Below are 20,206 nucleotides of genomic sequence, written 5' to 3'. Positions count from 1 at the left end.
CATCTTTTAGTTTAGGCGATTCAGCTGTCACTCTCAGTTAATTCACCAGGACTTCCCAATGCAATGTCAGACTTGTGTACTGTTGGGGGGCAGAAATAATTCCTTACTGCACATATTAAACAACATAGCATATGAAAACTCTTCAGTTACTAGACCAGCTCTGACTCCCAAAAGCTGTTTGAAATGTTAATAGCAATAACATTGCAACTAGGGCTCTCAATTAAATGCAATTAATTTTTTTGAGTTAACTGCAATTAAAAAAATTAATCATACTGTTGAACTATAGAACACCAATTGAAATTTATTAAATATTTTTGGAATTTTTTCTACATTTTCAAATACTGATTTATATTAAAACACAGAATGCAAAGTGCACAGTGCTCACTTTATATTATTTTATTACAAATATTTGCACTATAGAAATGACAAAGAAATAGTATTTTTCAATTCACCTCATACAAATACTGTAGTGCAATCTCTATCTTGAAAGTGTAACTTACAAATGTAGAATTTTTGTTACATAACTGCACTCAAAAACAAAACAAACAATGCAAAACTTTAGAGCCTACTCAGTCCTACTTCTTGTTCAGCCAATCGCTAAGACAAACAAGTTTGTTTACATTTACGGGAGGTACTGCCGCCTGCTTCTTATTCACAATGTGACCTGAAAGTGAGAATAGGCGTTCGTATGGCACTTTTGTACCTGGCATTGCAAGGTAATTACATGCCAGATATGCTAAACATTCGTATGCGTCTTCATGCTTCAGCCACCATTGCGGAGGACATGCTTCCATGCTGATGATGTTCATTAAAAAAAAAAAAAATAGTGCATTAATTAAATTTGTGACTGAACTTCTTGGGAGAGAATTGTATGTCCTCTGCTCTGTTTTACCTGCATTCCACCATATATTTCATGTTATAGCAGTCTCAGATGATGACCCAGCACGTTTGATTTACAAACACTGTCACTGCAGATTTGACAAAATGCAAAGAAGGTACCAATGTGAGATTTCTAAAAATAGCTACAGCATTCGACCCAAGGTTTAAGAATCTGAAGTGCTGTCCAAAATCTGAGAGGGACGAAGTGAGGAGCAGCTTTCAGAAGTCTTAAAACAGCAACACTCCGATGCGGAAACTACAGAACCAGAACCACCAAAAAAAAATAAAAAAATCAACCTTCTGCTGGTGGCATCTAACTCAGATGATGAAAACGAACATGCGTCGTTCCGCTCTGCTCTGGATTGTTATTGAGCAGTCCCTGTCATCAGCATGGACGCATATCCTCTGGAATGGTGGTTGAAGCATGAAGGGAAATATGAATCTTTAGCACATCTGGCACATAAATATCTTGCGACGCCAATTACAACAGTGCCATGCGAACGCCTATTCTCACTTTCAGGTGACAGTGTAAACAAGAAGTGGGCACCATGGTCTCCTGCAAACGCAACCAAACTTGTTTGTCTGAGTGATTGGCTGAAGTAGGACTGAGTGGACTTGTAGGGTCTAAAGTTTTATATTGTTTTATTTTTGAATGCAGTTATTTTTTTGTATGCAATTTGACATTTGTAAGTTCAACTTTCATGATAAAGAGATTGCACTACAGTACTTGTATTAGGTGAGTTGAAATACTCGATTTCTTTTGTTTTTTACAGTGCAAATATTTGTATTCAAAAATAAATAGAAAGTGAGCACTGTACACTTTGTATTCTATGTTGTAATTGAAATCAATATATTCAAAATGTAGAAAACATCAAAAAATAGTTAAATAAATGGTATTATTATTATTGTTTAACAGTACAATATTTTTAATCGTGTAATTAATATTTTTAATTCCTTGACAGCTCTAATTGCAACTACAACATGTTGCAAGCACTACTTTGAACCAAGGTGTTTTCAAAGCCCTTTAATGTATTTTCCTTTACAGTTTCAGCAGAAGAGTAACTTACCCCAGAGTCAGCAGTTTATGTGCTTTCAGCGTCTGCTGCAGAGAGGACAGCCAGAAGACTATACCCTGAAACTGGTTTCTACTTGGTGTAAATTGGTATTAGATCAGTTTCCAGATGGTGCACTGTTGGCAGCATTCCACTCTCTGGCTGCACCATCAATCACCATCACTTACACCTTCCAGTAGCAGATAGAGAAAAGAGACTACGGAGAGGCTCATAGAAGGGCTAAGGAACATCTGCTGGAATTTTCTGAAGCCACAGGAATTCCAGTTGCAAAATTATGCAATTGGGATGATGCGGGGGGGGGGGGGGGGGGGAGAAAACTGGGATGTGCCAATGTCACTGCCTGTGCCCTAAAGTTTAGGGAATAGAAACTGATCTGCACTTACTTCTGCCCAAAAGAAAAGTGCAGGCAGTGGCCTGTGTACTCAAGAATCTGACTGAGGACTAACATGGCTGGTTCCTAAATCTTTGATCGCTATGGAAATTACAGCATGAGAAACCACAATATATATATTGTACCAAAACCAGCATCATAATTACAAAGAAAACAAAGGCTTAGACAATGAAATGAAGCATTCTTCCTGTTTTAAACTGTGCTAATTGATACAAGGTTCTCTCAGCAGCAATGGATATATCACTGACAAAAATATGGGTCAGAAAAGCTGAAGGTGGTGACATGCTTCAGTAATGTGAGTGTGACATAAGTGAGGGGTAGACAAAGCCCGTTAAAACCCCTTGCTGGAGTAAGGGTAGCTTTACTAAAAAGAAAAGGAGTACTTGTGGCACCTTAGAGACTAACCAATTTATTTGAGCATAAGCTTTCATCGGATGCATCTGATGAAGTGAGCTGTAGCTCACGAAAGCTTATGCTCAAATAAATTGGTTAGTCTCTAAGGTGCCACAAGTACTCCTTTTCTTTTTGCGAATACAGACTAACACGGCTGTTACTCTGAAACGGGTAGCTTTACTGTGGTTTTCCCTTCCATTCAAAAGGGCAAGACATTTACAAGTGAAATGAATGTCCAGCTATGACTTAGTGCTCCCCAGTGGGGGGCTGTGTACCCTCAGGGCTCTCTTGGACAAGTCATGAGTGGTGAAGAAAGTGCCGTTGTATTCCTATGAAAAATAATAATAACAACTAATGCCCAATGTAGCAAGTGGAGAGTGAACTAGAGGCTTGGGGGTCTCCATTTTTTATCTGAACACTCTCACTGCTACTTTCGCATTGTATATGTTTTGAGGCCATCATCCCATTAACAATCCATTGAGAGTGACCCTGTTCAAGCAGCACAGTAAGTGCCCTCTACCTGGCTGTAACTGGACTATTCAGGCAGCCCAGCAGGTACATTCCCCGGCTGCTCCTCCTTGATTGAAGTGCTGAAAAAGATGGCATGGGATCAGGTGCACGTTCCCCCAGAGCTAACATAATAGGAACTAAGAAAGATGGTCATTTGACATTGTGAGGTGCTTTCCCAGAACCACCACATTACTACATTTTTGCTGCATGCCACCAACTCTCAGAGCAGGAAAAGGAATTTAGGATTGGCCAGGATGTGTGTCTGAGGCTGCTTTGAAATAGAATATACTGAATTCAATGGGCTGGTGCAGGGTGTCTCTAGGCTTAGAGCTTTATGGTGCATTTCAGGATGATATACATAAAAACAGCTGAGTTGTCACCTCTGTTTTTGAGGGGCTTCCAGTGGAACTGCTGACAGCCTTAGAACAGCTGCAGCATTGCAGGACACAGCTCCTATACAAGATGCATGCCCAGGGGCCCAGCAGCAACAAGAATCAGGACAAACTGATAAAGAAGAATGATGAAGCACATATAGTTCAAATCCCAGGAGATTAATGGGTTCTCTAACGTAGGGCAGGGTTTCTGAGTGCAGCTAGCTATGAAGTTTGATTATGGATATCATAAAATCCTAGTGCTTCCTTCTCACCCTCAATCCAGGATCTCAAAGTGCTTTACAGACATCAAACAAGTTACTGATATAGGCTTGCAATATCCAGTTTAGAGATGGGGCAAGTGAGGAACATAGAAGTTAGTGGTCCAATTTTCAGAGGTACCAAGTTCCTGCAGTGCCAATTGACCTCAGCTCGATGTACACATGCTTAACATCTCTGAAAATCAGACTCAAGTTGTTTTAAGTTAAGCACTCAAAATCAGAGGCTACTTTTCATAGATTCATACATTGCAAGGCCAGAATGGACCACTGTGATCATGTAGTCCGACCTCTTCTACAACACGGGCCAGAGAACTTCCTAGAGCAGATCTTTTAGAAAAACATGCAGTCTCCAGTCTTGATTTAAAAATTGTCTGTGATGGAGAATTCACCATGATCCTTAGTAACTTGTTCCAAATAGTTAATTACTCTCACTGTTAAAAATTTACAGTATGCTTTATTTCCAGTCTGAATTTGTCTAGCTTCAATTTCCAGCCACTGAATCATGTTATGCTTTTCTTCCTAGATTGAAGAGCCCACTATTAAATATTTCTTCCCCATGTAGGAACTTATAGACTGTGATCAAGTCACCCTTTAACCTTCTCTTTGTTGAGGCAGGCTTTCTAATCATTTAATCATTCTTGTGGCTTTTTTCTGATTTTCAAATTTTTCAATATTTGAAGTCTTTTGAGCATGTTGACTTTAGGGACTTGACCAAATCCAGAGAGTCAGTGGGAAGGTCTGGATTAGAGTTGAGCAGTTCCTCACTCCCAAATAGGTGATCATTCCTAAAGGCTGCCACTCAAAATTAGCCACTTAACAAGACAATTTTCTAGGCCTAAGTCTTCTCAGAACTAACTGTAACTTATTAGAAAATATTAAGAAATATGCATTGATGGAATGCAAGGAAATTCTTTGTATTTTTGTATCTTTGTATTACATGGTTGCTAATCATAGAAATTACATAGCTGCAAACCCCCAATTCACAGATATTTAACACACAATAATCATCTTACTGCAGCTAAAATCAATTGGGACATTTCTAAATACAGCAGAAGGTGTGTCCAGTTGGCATATGCCTCAAGTTTTAATTGCCCCTGAAGCAACTAGGAGCAAATACCTCCACTTCCAGGATTCATGGGTCACCAGCATGAACTTCTCCTTAAAACAAATGGCTGGTCTATTCTTCACAGATGCACACAATACTATCAGCTGTCATCAAACACAAGACCCAGAAATTGAAAGAAAATTACTACACAAGGTCCAGCGCTCATCCTCATGTTTTCTTCTAAAGCACAGTTACCATGAACATCAGCCTGATTTACAAACAGAAATACCACTCAGACCCTTCAAAATCTGAAGGCAACAGACACAATGAGCAGAGAAGCAAGAAAGTAGCTAGAATGAAGTCCTAGCAACCAACATATGGCATAAACCTTTTGACTCCCTGGGGAACAAAAGATGTTGCACGTAGGTGGGCTCACTCTGATAATGAACAAAATAACAATCTCCTTGCATTTCTTTAGCTCCTTGAATCCTAAAGGAACCCAAAGCATTTTACAAGCGATAAATCAGGTACTTGCATCCGCCTATGGATACAGCTAGCTCTGGATCAATATTATACAGTAGCATTTAAGAGGGGAAAATTGGGGTATGTCTAGTTATGTAAAATGTAATTCATATAAATGGAACATGTCCAGGACACTGGGGCTAGTTCCCTGTTAACACGTATCATTACATTCACACACCCTCTCTCCTAGTCTCTGTCCAAGCCCTGAAGAATCACAGTTTATAGAACTGGGACTGATCTATTGGGACTAGAGCAAGCACTCTCAGCTCTTGAAGTTCCCTAAAAAGCAAGTGACTAATTCAAGTCTCCAGCAAAAATTCAAATAAGAAAGCAATGATGCAAGATCGTCAGAACATAAAGCCAGAGGAAGATATATTCAACCAAGTTTGGGGACAGTCTGCCAGTCAGAAAAAGTTGAACAAAAGCTTAACAGGTTTCAGAGTAGCAGCCGTGTTAGTCTGTATCTGCAAAAAGAAAAGGAGGACTTGTGGCACCTTAGAGACTTATGCTCAAATAATTGTTAGTCTCTAAGGTGCCACAAGTCCTCCTTTTCTAAAAGCTGAACAAAATCCCACAAGAGCCAAAATGGTATCAGAATGGAAGAAATCACTGAGTATGCACAGGCATGCCAAGTGAAGAAAGCTGAACAGAGGCCATTGTAGAACTGATCAATGAAATTGTTTTTAATTGTTCACTTTATTAATATAACTTCATAAGTAAAGTTTTATGAATGAAACTACATTCAGTCATAAAACCAGGTACCCCAATAACTGGCTAATTGCTGCTTAAATCACTGAAACTTGCACTGCTTCAACACTAACTTCTGTTCACTATTTGCCATTCCTTACACTTGTCCATATTGTAACTCAAACTCCATTTTAACTTGTCCCAAACTCCATTTTAAAATGCTAACTCCATTTTGTAAACCCTGCTGCAACCTTCATTTTTGCAAAACGCTGCTGTAATCTTATTAGTGTAGTTTAGATGTGTGAATGAGGTATGTATGGATGATGGAATCAACCTCCAGCCCCAGCCTGTCCTGGTGAAATAAAGTGTAAACACCAACTGCTGAAGATGCAGACAACAACCCTGGCGAAGCAAGAAGATTCCACCCTCAAAAGAAAAGAACAAAAGTACAACTGAAGAAACATCAAAGCCAGGTCCCAGGCTGAAAGTCATGTCTGCAATTGACCGGTGATCAATCACACCAAACCCAGAGGCAGCAAGACCTATAGACTCTGGATTCAAACTAAAGCCTACAAAAAGGATGGGTGAGATGGAAGACTTTGAAGGGTAACATTCTGCTGCCAACATGGAAGGGCATCGGTGCGTGCCCAACAGAGACCCAGCTCTTCCTTGTGCCCAGCTTTCCTGGCCAGTTAGCCACCACAAGCTACGAACCCAAGTGACATTCGGGGTATGTGTGTGTACGTGTACACATAGGTATTAGATATTAGTTATTGGTCTTAAATCAAATTGTGTTATTATAATAAACGTGACATCTTGTCTTGTCCCCTGAAATGATCCTGTGTAGTTTTGTCTGCATAACACCATGCGAGATCAACGGTGTAAAAAGGCGGGTGGGAAGAGCAGCAAGAACAGCTAGGGGAAAGGGGCTGCGAGGGATAGCAGGGCAAGGCACCAAGCTCACTGTGCAGAGCGGCTGGAGGAGCAGAGCAAGAAGGTTAGAAAAGTGCAAAAGGTACAGCATGGGTGCACAGAAAAGTGGGAAGCCATGTAGCAAGCAGTCCAGTGATAAAATTCCTTAGCACTCAGAGGGTTTTCCTCCTCCAAGCCCTGTAAATGTTAACTCTGGACATCCTGTGAGGTAGGGGAATCAGTGTTTTCATTCTCATTTTTACCAATGAGGAAACAAAGAAATTAAATCAGCTTTGGCAACTCTGCTCTCTCATTTGCCTAGGCAACTCCAATGTCACTCTTTTTCATCCATCATCAGAGCAGATGGGTGCCTAGGCTAGTAACTTAAAAATGACTATCAGTGGAAGGTAATTATCGCTTAGGAATTCCTAGCTCCCAGCCCATGCTCAGTCCACTGATTAGTTCAAACAGCTCTCAGGAAATGCAGAGAGGAAGAGACAAATGAAGAGTTAAACATGTTTAACCAAAGAGCTAGACATCTCCATAGAAAGACGAATTATTTCTTCCTCAAATTAAATAGAAAACTTAGCCAATGTTCTAACTATTAAGGAGACAGAGAACCTTAGGATCTGGTCCAGATCCTATTGAAGGCAATGGGAGTCTTTCCTTTGTCTTCAGTGGGCTTTGGATCAGGCCCTTCCTGTCCAGCTCTCTAGCTGAAATCTGGCCCATGTGGATAGTGACTGAAAGATGTTACAGCCTGGTGGCTGTTTGGTGACCAAGGTTCAATGAGTCGGTGAGTCTAAGCTTGCTCGTATTATCCATCTCACAACTAGAGTAACACCATTTCCCTTGTTAACATTCCTGGAGACAGGCCAAGCACTGAATCAGCCACAGAGACTGACGTTGTCCCACCCTCTACTAGATCACTCCTGACACGGTTGGAGCACACTGGGGAGGGGGTAGCAGATGGGGAAAAGTTGCTCCACTACAGCCCATTAAGTCCCTTTTCTGTGGGCCAATGCCATCAGTCTCCAGGGCTGTCAATCCCACTCCTTTCACCAGCAACAGGACTCCCTTCCATAAAGATTTAAAATATATAGTGTTTTCCTTTCTGACATTTGTGACCTCTGCCCAATTGTGAATCCAACAGGCTCTGAGCATTAAACTGTAATAACTCAGGGAGCTGGGCAACCTACCAGCAAGAGGCTCCGTTACAGCAGTTACCATGGTGACCGTTAGAGTTAATGGATATTTAAAGGCAACTCACTCAATCACATCAGTTAGACACTGGGAAGCTTTTGGATGATGGAGACACAGAAGGCTTCGAACCAGAGGGCCCGATTTATTTCTGGAGCATTGGAGTCTATGGAGATGTACCGGCTTACAGCATCATTGAGTTGGACCCAGAATTCCCATTCTATCCAGATCCAAAAGGGAACAGCAGCTCACCAAATGAGCTATTTCAAGTGAAATATTGTTTTGGTTCTGAAGGCCTCAGTGCAATAGCTGCAGTTTAGTCATTGGAGAATAACACACTGCCAAAAATATAATAAAGACTAAGAGGCCTTTAAATAGCCATAGATTTTGACCCATGCACAAGCAAGAGGAACCTGCAGATTTGGATACCTGACCACATTTTTGTGAAGTATGTCTGAGTCATTGAAAGGGCAATATTTCACTTGGGATATTACAAGATTGAGATACGAAAGGTTTTAGCTTGTGATCAGACACTGTATGGGTGCCACCAAATAAATCATTCCAGAGTGTGCTGCTGTTTATCCTTCCTTGGTGTTGGGCTGCCAGGGACAGCCCTGCCCTCTGAACCTCACTTTAAGGGGGTTCCTCTCATCAAAGTGGATTCTGCACGAGATGGAATTCAGATGGAGGCAGTTGATGTGCTTTTCCCCTTGCACTGGTGCTTTCCATCCACTCCAACTGCATGGGGTCCAGGAACAGTGAAGGGGAAGGTGTCCTGGAGGCGACAGCTCTCACCATTACAGCAAGCTGAGGGTAAATCTAACTACAAAGGGTCCCATCTGTGTGCAAGTCTAATGGGTATGATCTGGCCCAAGCGAAATGGTGCCCTATTGCGTGTTATAGGGTAGGTTGTGGTGAGTAGATCTGTACCTGCAGGTATCTGCAGCTGAGTTAAATCCATCTTTTTTCATGAATTGCAGATAGAAATGCAACACGTTGTTTTTAATCCATTGTGTTCCATATGGACTCCATAGGTGTTCCACATAGAGGGATTGCAGGACTGGGCCCCTGGTCCTTCATATCAGGAGCATCTCAGCAGCTTGACAAAGCCTGAATGTCATTTACCAAACTGAGGATTCCTTTGCCTTTTCACTGCATCTCCCCCCACAGCACTTGCCCTCCTACATCGACTTCTTTCTGGACTAAACCAGGTTTCTTGAAAGAGAACCCAGGCTCCTATAACAACAGCTTACTTCCCTGGGAGGTGACATCAAAAACTTGATACACATCCTTTTAGCACACGAGTTACGAGATGTTACGTACTTTTAAAACTGTTAATCACTGGGCGAAAACACAATTATCTCTGATATCAGGGTGAAGGGATAGAGAAAGGGGTGGACCAAATGAAAAGCACAGATACCCTGCACAGTAGAGGGTCTCACTCTTCAAAGGACTTAGAAATACAAAATACTTACAGTACATTAGACACAGAGAGAGAAAACAGGAAGATTCAGACGAATACCCCCCAAACCCAAGTCTCATGCCTCCTGCCAAATTGCAAAACGCAGTCACATGGAACAGGCCTACCTGGTCCTAAGAGAAGGCTTTGGAAAAAAATGTAAACAGTCTATCTTATGCTAACCGAAGTCAGGAGCTTAGAGCACCAGACTGTCTTTTCAGCCTTAACTCTCAAATTCCTGCCCTCGTGGGCTACAGCCCACGTCTTTATGGTTATGTTGGTGGTTCAGCAGAACAATGACAACTGTTATCAGCTTGGAAAGCCCTGTCAGTTCAGTAGAGAAGTAATCCCCTCCTCAGCCTACTTTGAGCTTTGGTTTGCATTTTATGAACAAATTGAGTGAGGTTCAGAAGATGAAGCAACTTCTGCTCTCAGTTGCTGAATTCAGAGAGAGGGCAGATTTCACTAGATACTGTACCTTCTCTTGAGCTTTCCATCCAAGGATTTGAAACCGCTCTACAAACAGTAAACAAACTTAGTTAAAGTATCATCATCACCACATTATAGATGGCTGAACAGCGAGGTAAAGTAACTCCCCTAATGTCAGTGAGTAAGACTTGGGAACAGAATCCAAGAGTCCTGGCTCCCAATTTCCTGCTCTATCCACTGAACCTATTTATTATGAATGCAGCAAAAAAATTTAAAGGTGGAAAAGGCCCCGAGTCAACAGTAGAAAAGAAGGGAATGGATTCCCAACTGCAAAACAAGCCATAACCTCAACCTGAATTTGGCTTGACACCACCTGCTTTGCAAACTGCCCTAAAACCTATGACCAGTGTTTTTTTATTTGCAAAGGCACTTCCTGCTTCCAAAGGAGGGTAGAAGTCCCAGCTGGGATCATACTCTAAAACAGTGTTTCTCCACCTTTTAGATACCAAGGACTGGCTTGTTGAGTTCCTAAACTGTGTCAGGGAGATTTCAGGGACTGGCACCGGTCCTCGGACCAGTCATTCAGAAACACTGCTCTAAAACACATCAGTGCAACAGCCACAGCCCTCTGCAGGCATTCAGAGCACCCACAGTCACGGTGAATGACATGTGGGGAAGCAGCTTCTCAGCAACCAGCCTACCTAGCTTCTTACAGTCAGTGTTGCCAGCTCTTGGGATTTTATCATGAGTGCTGTGATATTCAGTGTTTTATTTAAAGCCCCAGCCCCTGGAGTCATGTTAGTAGGTGAGACTTTCAATTTTCATTAAAACACACACACAAAAAGTGTCTAGCCTCACGGCTATGGATAAAGCTTGAAAACGTGATCACTAAGGACAAACAGCAGAAGGCAGATAAAAGGAACCCCAAATGTGTTATTTGTAAACCTCACGATTTTCAAGGCAATCATATGACTTTGGAGGCCTGACTCATGATTTTTCAACACTCGGGGCTGGCAATACCCTACACTACATCCAACACTGTGGTAGCTGAGTCTTAAAGACATTCCTGTTTGGCTAATTTTTGCTCTTCTTCGGCACAAGTAGCTGCAGTTCAGGGCGTCACAGGTAGCTACAAAAATAGCCCTCTATGCAGAAATACTTGCAGCTCCTTAACTGTCCACAAAGTTATAGGAGACCTACAAAGCTGGCAGCATTACTGCCCAGAGCCTTTCCAGGAGGGAAGGGGAAGATGAGGGGGGAAGAGAGCGGGAAACAATTTATTTATTTTGGTCTCCATTGCTAAACTGCTTCTCATGCAGTGAAGTCATTTCTGGAATAACTATGGGATTTGACAGGTTTCAGAGTAACAGCCGTGTTAGTCTGTATTCGCAAAAAGAAAAGGAGTATTTGTGGCATCTTAGAGACTAACCAATTTATTTGAGCATGAGCTTTCGTGAGCTACAGCTCACCTCATCGGATGCATACTGTGGAAACTGCAGAAGACATTATATACACACAGAGACCATGAAACAATACCTCCTCCTACCCCACTCTCCTGCTGGTAATAGCTTATCTAAAGTGATCATCAAGTTGGGCCATTTCCAGCACAAATCCAGGTTTTCTCACCCTCCGCCCCCCCTCCCCCAAACTCACTCTCCTGCTGGTAATAGCCCATCCAAAGTGACCACTCTCTTCACAATGTGTATGATAATCAAGGTGGGCCATTTCCTGCACAAATCCAGGTTCTCTCACCCCCTCACCCGTTCCGAGAGCTGCAAAGACTTTCTTTGCAGCAATACCCAAAATAACCGTCCAAGTGCTGCAGCTATGAAAGGTATACTTCAGAATCAGAGTTTCAGACAAGAATATTATATTTACAGTTTAAAAGCCCTGTCCTTCAGGGCACTGACCTACATGTCCATATTCTCCAATCAAAGGTTCAGTGACACTGATCAATTCTCTCCTAAAAACTCCTATGTGCTGCCCTCTAGTGAAACTAAACGGATCCTAAATGTATAGAACAGCCACTTGAGTATTTTTTATAAAAACAATAGCTATTGACATTTCATCCTTAACACATTTCATTTTAATTACAGGGAGGAGAGACAAAAGAATGTTTGAAAGAGTTCCAGTTAGGGCTATGCAAGATAAAAAAACAAAACAAAACAAAAAAAAAACACTCTCTCCTGACAGACGTGAGGTTTCTTGGAAGAGGTTGAACATTGAGGGCTTAGCAACTCCAAGTTGGCAGTAGGGTGACCAGATGTCTCCATTTTATAGGCACAATCCCGATATTCAGGGCTTTTTCTTATATAGGTGCCTTTTACCCCTGAACCCTGTCCCAATTTTTCACACTTTCTATCTGGTCACCCTAGTCGGCAGTGTAATTTCAGGCAAGTTATTCAGATGACAGGCTTGTGCTGAAGGGGCTCAGACTGCACTAACTTGCAAGCGTCCAGTGAGTGATTAAGAGAGAGAGAATTTGAAGTTTGGAGTGAGCAGCTTGTTCACTGCAGGTTTCTACTTGTCCCACACATAGCAAGAATTGTCAGTCACACTATCTAGGCCCCAATCCTGCAAACACTTAAATTTACTCATATGAATAGTCCATGAAAGTCAATGGGACGACTTGCATACTTAGAGAAAAGCACAGGCTTAAATATGTGTAAGATCAATGTCTTTGTTCACATGCAGAATATAAAACCATGCATGCATGATACTGGGAAACGGGGAAGACATTCATAATGAGAAGAAAGATATTATGTGGGAAAACATCAGAAGACAATCATCATGTAAGTTCTGGCAATAAATGGAGCCTGTCCCCATTACCCTGGATGCCAGCTAACCACACCAGAAACGGAAAGAATAAATTGCACACCCTTCCAATCCCAAATCACGGATCTGGGAAAAAATAATCCAAAACAACACTCCAGCCACAAAGAGAGCCCAACTCTCAGTGCACAAGTCCCAGCCCTCAACACACCTCTCACTCGCCCAAAATCGTAGGGAAATAAATGGGCTTTGCAGGTGCCTTGAAGATCAGCAGATCTGGGCTATTTTGGATCAAGGGAGGGAGGGAGTTCTGAAGTTCAGTTCTCCTCATGAAGAACACCCTGGCTCCTCCTTTTTATACCAAGAGACTTGAGTACTTACTGTATTCAATTACAGAGGGAATAGAATTGAGAAGCCAGTAGAGGGCAGTGGAATTCAGTGCACAAGTCAGGATGTTGTGCTCAACTGCGTATAGTGAAAATATTTGAAGGGGAAAATAAACCACTGTACAGCTTTAAACATATTTGCACAGAATTATCCAGATCTGCATGTGTGTCATTGTAAACAAGTAACAATGCTGAGGTAAAAGAGAAAAGGAAAACCAGGACAATCTACTACAGAACATCTAATGCATCTAACTCAGTTCAGACCATGGGTCTGATTTTCAGAGGGATACATGGAAATGAGTCACTTTTAGTTCATAAATTCCTTTTAAAATAACCATTACAATGTTTTCTAACATTTTAAATTATTAAAATTCAGTGCCTCAAAGCAACCCATTCTCACCATAACAGTTATTCCTTGACGGTTAGGCCAAAAACTGCAGATTTAAAAAAAAAAATATTAATAGTAAAAACTTTCCATAGAACTATAACAAAAACATTTTGTTTGGTTTTAAACCCATCCTTCCCTTCCCTGCAGCAAGCTCAGCAACAGACTTGTGCTAGTGCATGAGAATCAAAAAGTGAAACTGGCCCAGCTATGCCACTACTGAGCAAAATGAAGCGTGAACAAATTGCATATATGACTGAAGTATTTATTTTAGCTTACAGCCTCCCTTTTAAGGGGGGTAAGCTTATCAAGGTGGGAAGTATTAATGGGAAGTTTCTATGCTACTGCCAAACAAAATAAACAGTAGTGTAAGACTTAAAATCCCTTCCTGATCTGACACTAATCAGGATTGCATTTTGTGACTGCAAGACAGATGTTGTATAAACTCTCAGTGCCCCTTGATCATAGAATATCAGGGTTGGAAGGGACCTCAGGAGATCATCTAGTCCAACCGACTACTCAAAGCAGGACCAATCCCCAATTTTTACCCCAGATCCCTAAATGGCCCCCTCAAGGATTGAACTCACAACCCTGGGTTTAGCAGGCCAATGCTCAAACCACTGAGCTCTCTCTCTCTCCCCCTGATCTGTACAAACTCCCAGGCATGAGTGCTACGTTATGCCATGGACATCCAAACTTCGCTCAGCTGAGGGGCTGCATGGACAACATCTGTCCACCTGGTGTTTCTCTATCTAACGTACGTAAAATGAAGTGGAGTGGAGCTGCCCTTGTCTTAGCCCAAGCAGCCACCTCAGATGCTGGGACCTATCAACTTCCTGGGGCCACTCACCCCAGAAGACAAGAGAAAGTCAGGGGGGTGCATCGTAGGACTCTGTGGGTGACATTTGACCAACCCCACTGCACAGGTACCCATAAAGGCTTGGTTGCTTGAAGGGCAGCGGAGCCTCCCTCTCTGGGATCGGGCACCTTGGCAAGGCCACCGCGCGGTGTCAATGAGCCACCCAGGGGACAGCCCTGCTCTCCCTGGCCAGCAGGCAGAGCGGGGCCCATTGCACACTGGGACCCAGGGCTTTCCCCGAGGCCTGAGGGTGGCTGCAGGGCTCCAGAGGGGGAGCGGACACCCGGCACTTTGGCTGCCCTCCAAGTAACCACCGGCACCTGTGGCCTCCCTGGGGATGCCCCTCTGCATTAGGGCCCAGGGTCCCTCCCGCCCCCCTTTGCAGGGCAGCCACCAGGGACCCTCCTGCCATGGCCGAGGCCCCAGCCTCCTGTCAGAACGGCCCCTCTGCCTCCCACCCCCCTGGCCCAGCCCGCCCCAGCCCCGCTCACCTGCCGCCTCCTCCCAAGGATGCTCTGGCCGCAAGCACCTTTCCTCTCTTCGGCAACGGTCCTAACGGCCGCCAGGGGGCGAGCTGCCGCGGGGCACCCTGGGAAATGTGGTTCTTCCTCTCAGACCCTCCGGACTACGAATCCCAAGATGCCGCGCGCAGCGGAGCCTGGCGGTGCGGCTAGGCCTGAAGCGGCGGAGCATGCCGGGAGTCATAGTCTCTTTGCGGGGTAAGGCGCATAGCGGTTAGAGAGCGGCTACAAGAGCCATGAATCCCAGCGCACCTCAGCCCTTCGGTGACGGGCATGCTGGCAGTTGTAGTCTGCTGGGACGAGGGGGGTCGCAGCCCGCCCGCGCGTGGTTCCACTGTGTCGAATCGGCTGCTGCGGAACCACAGGCGGCCGGGGCAGAAGCACCCCCCACCCTTGCAACTTCGAGCGTGGAATCTACGGCTGGGGAGGCAGCGACTGAGTTTACCCGGCCTGTCATGGCGGCGGCCTCCTCCCCGGCGGGGAGCGCGCCCGCCGGCCCCGGGCCTGAGCCGCCCGGGCCGGCCCAGCTGCAGTACAGCCTCCTGCTGGAGCACCTGGTAGGGGAGCGGCGGGGGCCGCGCCAGGCCCGGGCCCTGGACCCCGCCGCGCTGGGGGGCATCCCGGCCCCGCCCAGGAGCGAGCAGCAGAAGCTGATCGAGCGGGTCATGGAGAGCTGCGGGTTCAAGGCGGCGCTGGCCTGCGTGGGAGGTGCGGAGCGGGGCCGCGCCCGGCACGGGGGCGGGTGGCAGCCGGCGCCCATCTCCCCTTCCCGCCGCTCGAGCTGCCGGGCCCCGGGGCCGCGCCCGGATTGGAGCCCCCTGTCCTGACCCGGGCTGGGGTGCTACAAGGAGAGGCCGCGGGGGGGGGCGCGGGGGGTGATGGAGGGTTATAAAATCACCAGTGGAGCGGGGAACGTGGATAGGGAACGGGGGGGGGGGTCACCCAATGCAATGGACAGGCGGCTGGTTGGAAACAAACCTAAGGACATACCTCTTCGCACAAGGCAACGCCACCCTGTGGAACTCCTTGCCAGGGGATGCTAAAACCGGGTTCAAAAAAGAGCTAGATACGTTCATGGAGGACAAGTCCATCAATGACTATTAGCCAAGAAGATCAGGATCACAACCTCCATGCTCTGGGTCCCTAAATCTCTGAGCGCCAGAAGCAGGGACTGGGCGACAGGGGATGGATCACTCAGTAATTGCCCTGTTCTCTTCATTCCCTCTGAAGGATCTAGCACTGGCGTCTGTCAGAGGACAGGATACTGGGCTAGCTGCACCATTGGCCTGACCCAGTATGCCCGTTTTTATATTCCGGTCAGTTACTTCTCTCTCCCTGTGCCTCAGTTTCCCGCTTTGTACACCGGGCTCTCCATTACTGGCCCTGGGCGGTAACAGAAGGGCTGCCTGAGGCGCTTGGAGATGCGCTATGTTAGTAATGTGACTGTGGGGGGAAGTCCACTCTTCTGACCACAAATGTCTTGTACAAGCTGTAACATATCAGGATGCTGGGATGTTTGTTGTGATGACCGTGCTGCATTGCTGCAATCAATGGGGAAACATTCTATTCTCACTGGGTTTTTTTGGCTTCTTTAGGTTTTGTTTTGGGAGGAGCATTTGGTGTATTCACAGCAGGCATCGATACCAATGTAGGGTTTGATCCCAAGGATCCCTATCGTACACCAACTGCAAAAGAAGTTCTTAAAGATATGGGACAACGAGGGATGTCCTATGCCAAAAACTTTGCCATTGTCGGTGCTATGTTTTCCTGTACTGAATGTCTAGTAGAGTCTGTAAGTAGCCAACAGAAATGCTTTCATTCTTTAGAAACCCTTGACATGTGTGTATTCCTACCTAACTTGCTCTTGAGCTACACTAAAGCAACCTTGGGTGGTGGAAAACAGCTCTAGGAGGAAAATGAAGCACACTTAGCCTGTTGGTTTTCGGTGTTTTCCAGCCTCTGATTCCTTGTTATAACAGAAAAAAGTACAGAACAACCCTCTTAGGGCACACTTGGTAACAAAGATCATTCCAGTTCCAGGGCTGGATAAATATATGGTTAATTTTGGGGACTATATTTTAAAGCCTAGCCAACCTTTTTTAAAAAAAAATCTCCCTATCAGTTGTACCCATAATTATTTGGTCCTGTAACATTTTAGAAGCAAAAAGGAGGTTGGGGTGAAAATCAGGTCCTGGAGGATAATTCTGGATCAGGTCCTGGATCTCATTGTGTAGCTAGAGAGCAAAGTGACCTTGCTTGTCTCACTGCTAAAACTCTTGACTTTCATATTTCCTTAGAAATAAGGCAACAAGTTTCTTTATTTTAATTGGAAAGTGTAATTAACTCATGTAGAAGAATAAGGGTATGTCTACATGGTAATAAAACATCCACAGCTGGTCCTTGTCAGCTGACTCAGGTTTACAGGGCTACTGTATTGTAGACATTCGGGCTTGGGCTGGAGCCTAGGCTCCAGCCTGGATGTCTACACTGCAGTTTTATAGCCCTGCAGCCCAAACCTTGCAAGCCCAAATCAGCTGATACAGACCAACCCCTGGCATTTCATTGTGTAGATGTACCTTAAGTGTCTTAGGTAATGCTCCCCCTTCCCCCAAGAAGTCTCACACCAAAGGTCAATGTTGCTATCTACTGGAAAATTAGGGACAAGCATGGTCAGCTGTGAGTCAAGGGGACTGGAGGGGTGTTTTTATTCTCTAAAACTAACATTAAGTAGCTATGCTAATAGTTCCACGTACACTTTCCTACTGTGACTCCACTGTGTTTCTCCATTCCACAGTATCGTGGAAAATCAGACTGGAAGAACAGTGTTGTTAGTGGGTGCATCACTGGAGGAGCCATTGGCTTTAGAGGTTAGTAGCACTTACTTCGAACTGTTTCTGTGCTAGCTCTGGCTCTGGCCAAGACTGCCAGCTACATGGATGTACTGCAGTCTTTTCTAGACATCCCAAGTGCAGAACACTTCCATGTAGTATTAAGGGGGCATCACCATGGAACTTGTAATGGTTCAAAATGAGTTAAATTTGCTTTAGGTGCTGCATTTGCTTCCCTGCTAATAAACGGTACAGTGAAACTGACTATACACAAGCATCAGTCAAATGGAAAAATATCTTTATTCAAGGCTTTCAGAGTAACTTTGGGTGTTATTACATTTGGATAAGATGTAGAATAACCACTTTTAAACAGAATATTGCACAGGAAATACCACCTAGGAAATGCCAGCAGCAGCTGGCACCCTAGAGCGAGTCTAGCTAGTAGCCATCAGAATGGGGCATAGTCCAGCACCAATCACTGCTTAGCACCTGGGCTTCTGGCAAGAACCCACCAAATGCTCCCTTGTTAAGAATATGCCTGGAAGGGGGAGCTGTGGTTGTGCTGAAGCACAGGATTGTGGTGCTTTTCAGCAAAGCTGGAGTTCTGCCTTCTTTTCCCTTCCTCAAAGGAGTCTTCCCAAAGAGCATTAAGGGAAGCAAACAGCTCTAGAAAGGGCTCCTAATTAAGTCTATTATACTGTGTCTGGCCTGGACCTAATCCGTTCAGAGCTCTTAAAGCAGCTGCTGCCTTTCTGTCCCCATCATACTGTTCAGCCACCCTAAGTCACCTGCAGTGCTGAGCTCAGAGGCAAGTGAATCCAGCCATTGCATCAGAGCTGGCAATATTCATTTGCAGCCCTTCAGAGGCAGAGAAACCATAACAAAGCTCAGTTAGTGCAGCACACAGGCCCAGCCCCTGTGGTTCCAAGTGCAGTGTGTGCCAAATTCCGGGGATGCATCTAAGTCCCCTAATCCAATTAAAATTGGAGTGCAAGATTCTCTGCACGGAAAACTGCAATCCTGGGACCTCTTCAAGGCCAGCAGCATAAGCCAGTAAATGGGAAGAAACGCAGGGCATTTCTAATTCTTTCCCTTCCCTTTTTGCATTGCAGCTGGTTTAAAAGCAGGGGCCATTGGCTGTGGTGGCTTTGCTGCTTTCTCGGCAGTGATTGATTATTACCTACGGTAACAACGCCGTCCTGTGGGAAAGTTTCACTTGTGTTCCAGTGCTGCTGGTAAGAGCTGTGGGTTCACCAGACTTACTTCCCTGCCTTTGGAGGGGTGATCAGAGCAGGATGTTGCCTGCTGTTTCCGAAATGACTGATAATCCTTTCACCCCTCGCCCTGGCAGGCTTATTTCATGGTCAGGTGCTGGAGTTCCTTGGAATTGAGCCAGGCTTTTGGACACACAGTGATCAGTGTCATCATCAGAATGGATAAACGGTCAGTTTCCAAGAACTAAGCCTCTTCTCCCTAAGCCTTCCGGATCCTTTGGGGTCTGACTTCTGGGGAATGTTTTGCTGGTGCTGAAAGAGGCAAGCTGTCAGAATCTTGATAAATAAATGCAGCAAGCTGGGTTGTCAGTTTGCTGCGAACGTTTAACAGTAACGGGTTTGCAATGTGCTGCTCTGTTGGGTAGAAACAAGACCTTGTGGGGGAAAGAATAACTAATTCCAGGCATTTTTTAATATCTGCTGGAGCGTACCTAACCCTCTATACAGTGCTTTAAAGTACAACTAAATAGGAACCAACTTTCCTTACCATGTCTTCGAGAACAAAGTGAGAAGGCGTTTTGCCTAGTGATGCCAGTGACTGAGCTGCCACACACATTTCAACCAAACAATTTAGGAAAAAGCGGCTTGTTGACAGAAGTATAATATTATATGGCAAGCCTGCCTAGCTGAGCTAATCTCACTGTAGGAACACAGCAAGTGATGAGCTACTGCTTCATCTGCCGTTGGATCAAAACGTTAACTCCAAAAAGTTGTGGAGAGACTAGGAAGCCATTGCATTAGAACAGTGTCGGGAGCTTCCTATTTACTTAGCAGGACGCAATCCTTTTCCCACGACCAAGCGGCACCGATTTTGTATGCTCTGTGGTGCTGGCTATTACTAGAAGCTGTATTATTGTGCACTAGAGCTACCAGCTGGACTTGAGTATGACTTTAGGCCATATTTCAGACTGATTGCCAATTAAATCATGCACTGAGTTTGTCACATTGGGCTGGGGGACTGCTGCAGTAATGGCTAGTTAGCTGCATGCTGCCTGGATGTACGTGTTGATAGGCTCTTCCAAAGGGAGA

The 20,206-nt window shown here is 44.7% G+C and overlaps 2 protein-coding genes across 3 annotated transcripts in view; one reads left to right on the top strand and one right to left on the bottom strand.

Annotated features, from left to right (window-relative positions):
• The window catches only part of SPECC1 (sperm antigen with calponin homology and coiled-coil domains 1), a 168,650-nt gene extending 153,553 nt beyond the window's left edge, over nt 1-15,097 (bottom strand). Inside the window, exon 1 of the mRNA XM_074974276.1 lies at nt 15,046-15,097. The gene's annotated coding sequence lies outside the window, so the exon portion shown is untranslated. The remainder of the gene's footprint in view (nt 1-15,045) is intronic.
• Nucleotides 15,098-15,515: 418 nt separating this feature from the next.
• Nucleotides 15,516-19,538, top strand: TIMM22 (translocase of inner mitochondrial membrane 22). 2 transcript variants are annotated; one of them, XM_074974284.1, is made up of 5 exons: nt 15,516-15,783; nt 16,671-16,867; nt 17,870-17,942; nt 19,016-19,138; nt 19,255-19,538. In XM_074974284.1, exons 1-4 carry the CDS (start codon nt 15,531-15,533, stop codon nt 19,090-19,092), a joined length of 600 nt encoding a protein of 199 aa, XP_074830385.1. In that variant the 5' UTR covers nt 15,516-15,530; the 3' UTR covers nt 19,093-19,138; nt 19,255-19,538. The 2 variants fall into 2 exon arrangements, with proteins under 2 accessions (XP_074830385.1, XP_074830384.1); XM_074974283.1 differs by having other exon boundaries at nt 19,016-19,514.
• The last annotated feature ends 668 nt before the right edge of the window (nt 19,539-20,206 follow it).

The sequence above is a fragment of the Natator depressus genome, chromosome 17 (assembly GCF_965152275.1).
Source record: "Natator depressus isolate rNatDep1 chromosome 17, rNatDep2.hap1, whole genome shotgun sequence".
Lineage (NCBI taxonomy): Eukaryota > Metazoa > Chordata > Testudines > Cheloniidae > Natator > Natator depressus.
The sequence above is the reverse complement of the archived record's forward strand: the minus strand, read 5'-3'. Positions and strand labels throughout refer to the sequence as shown.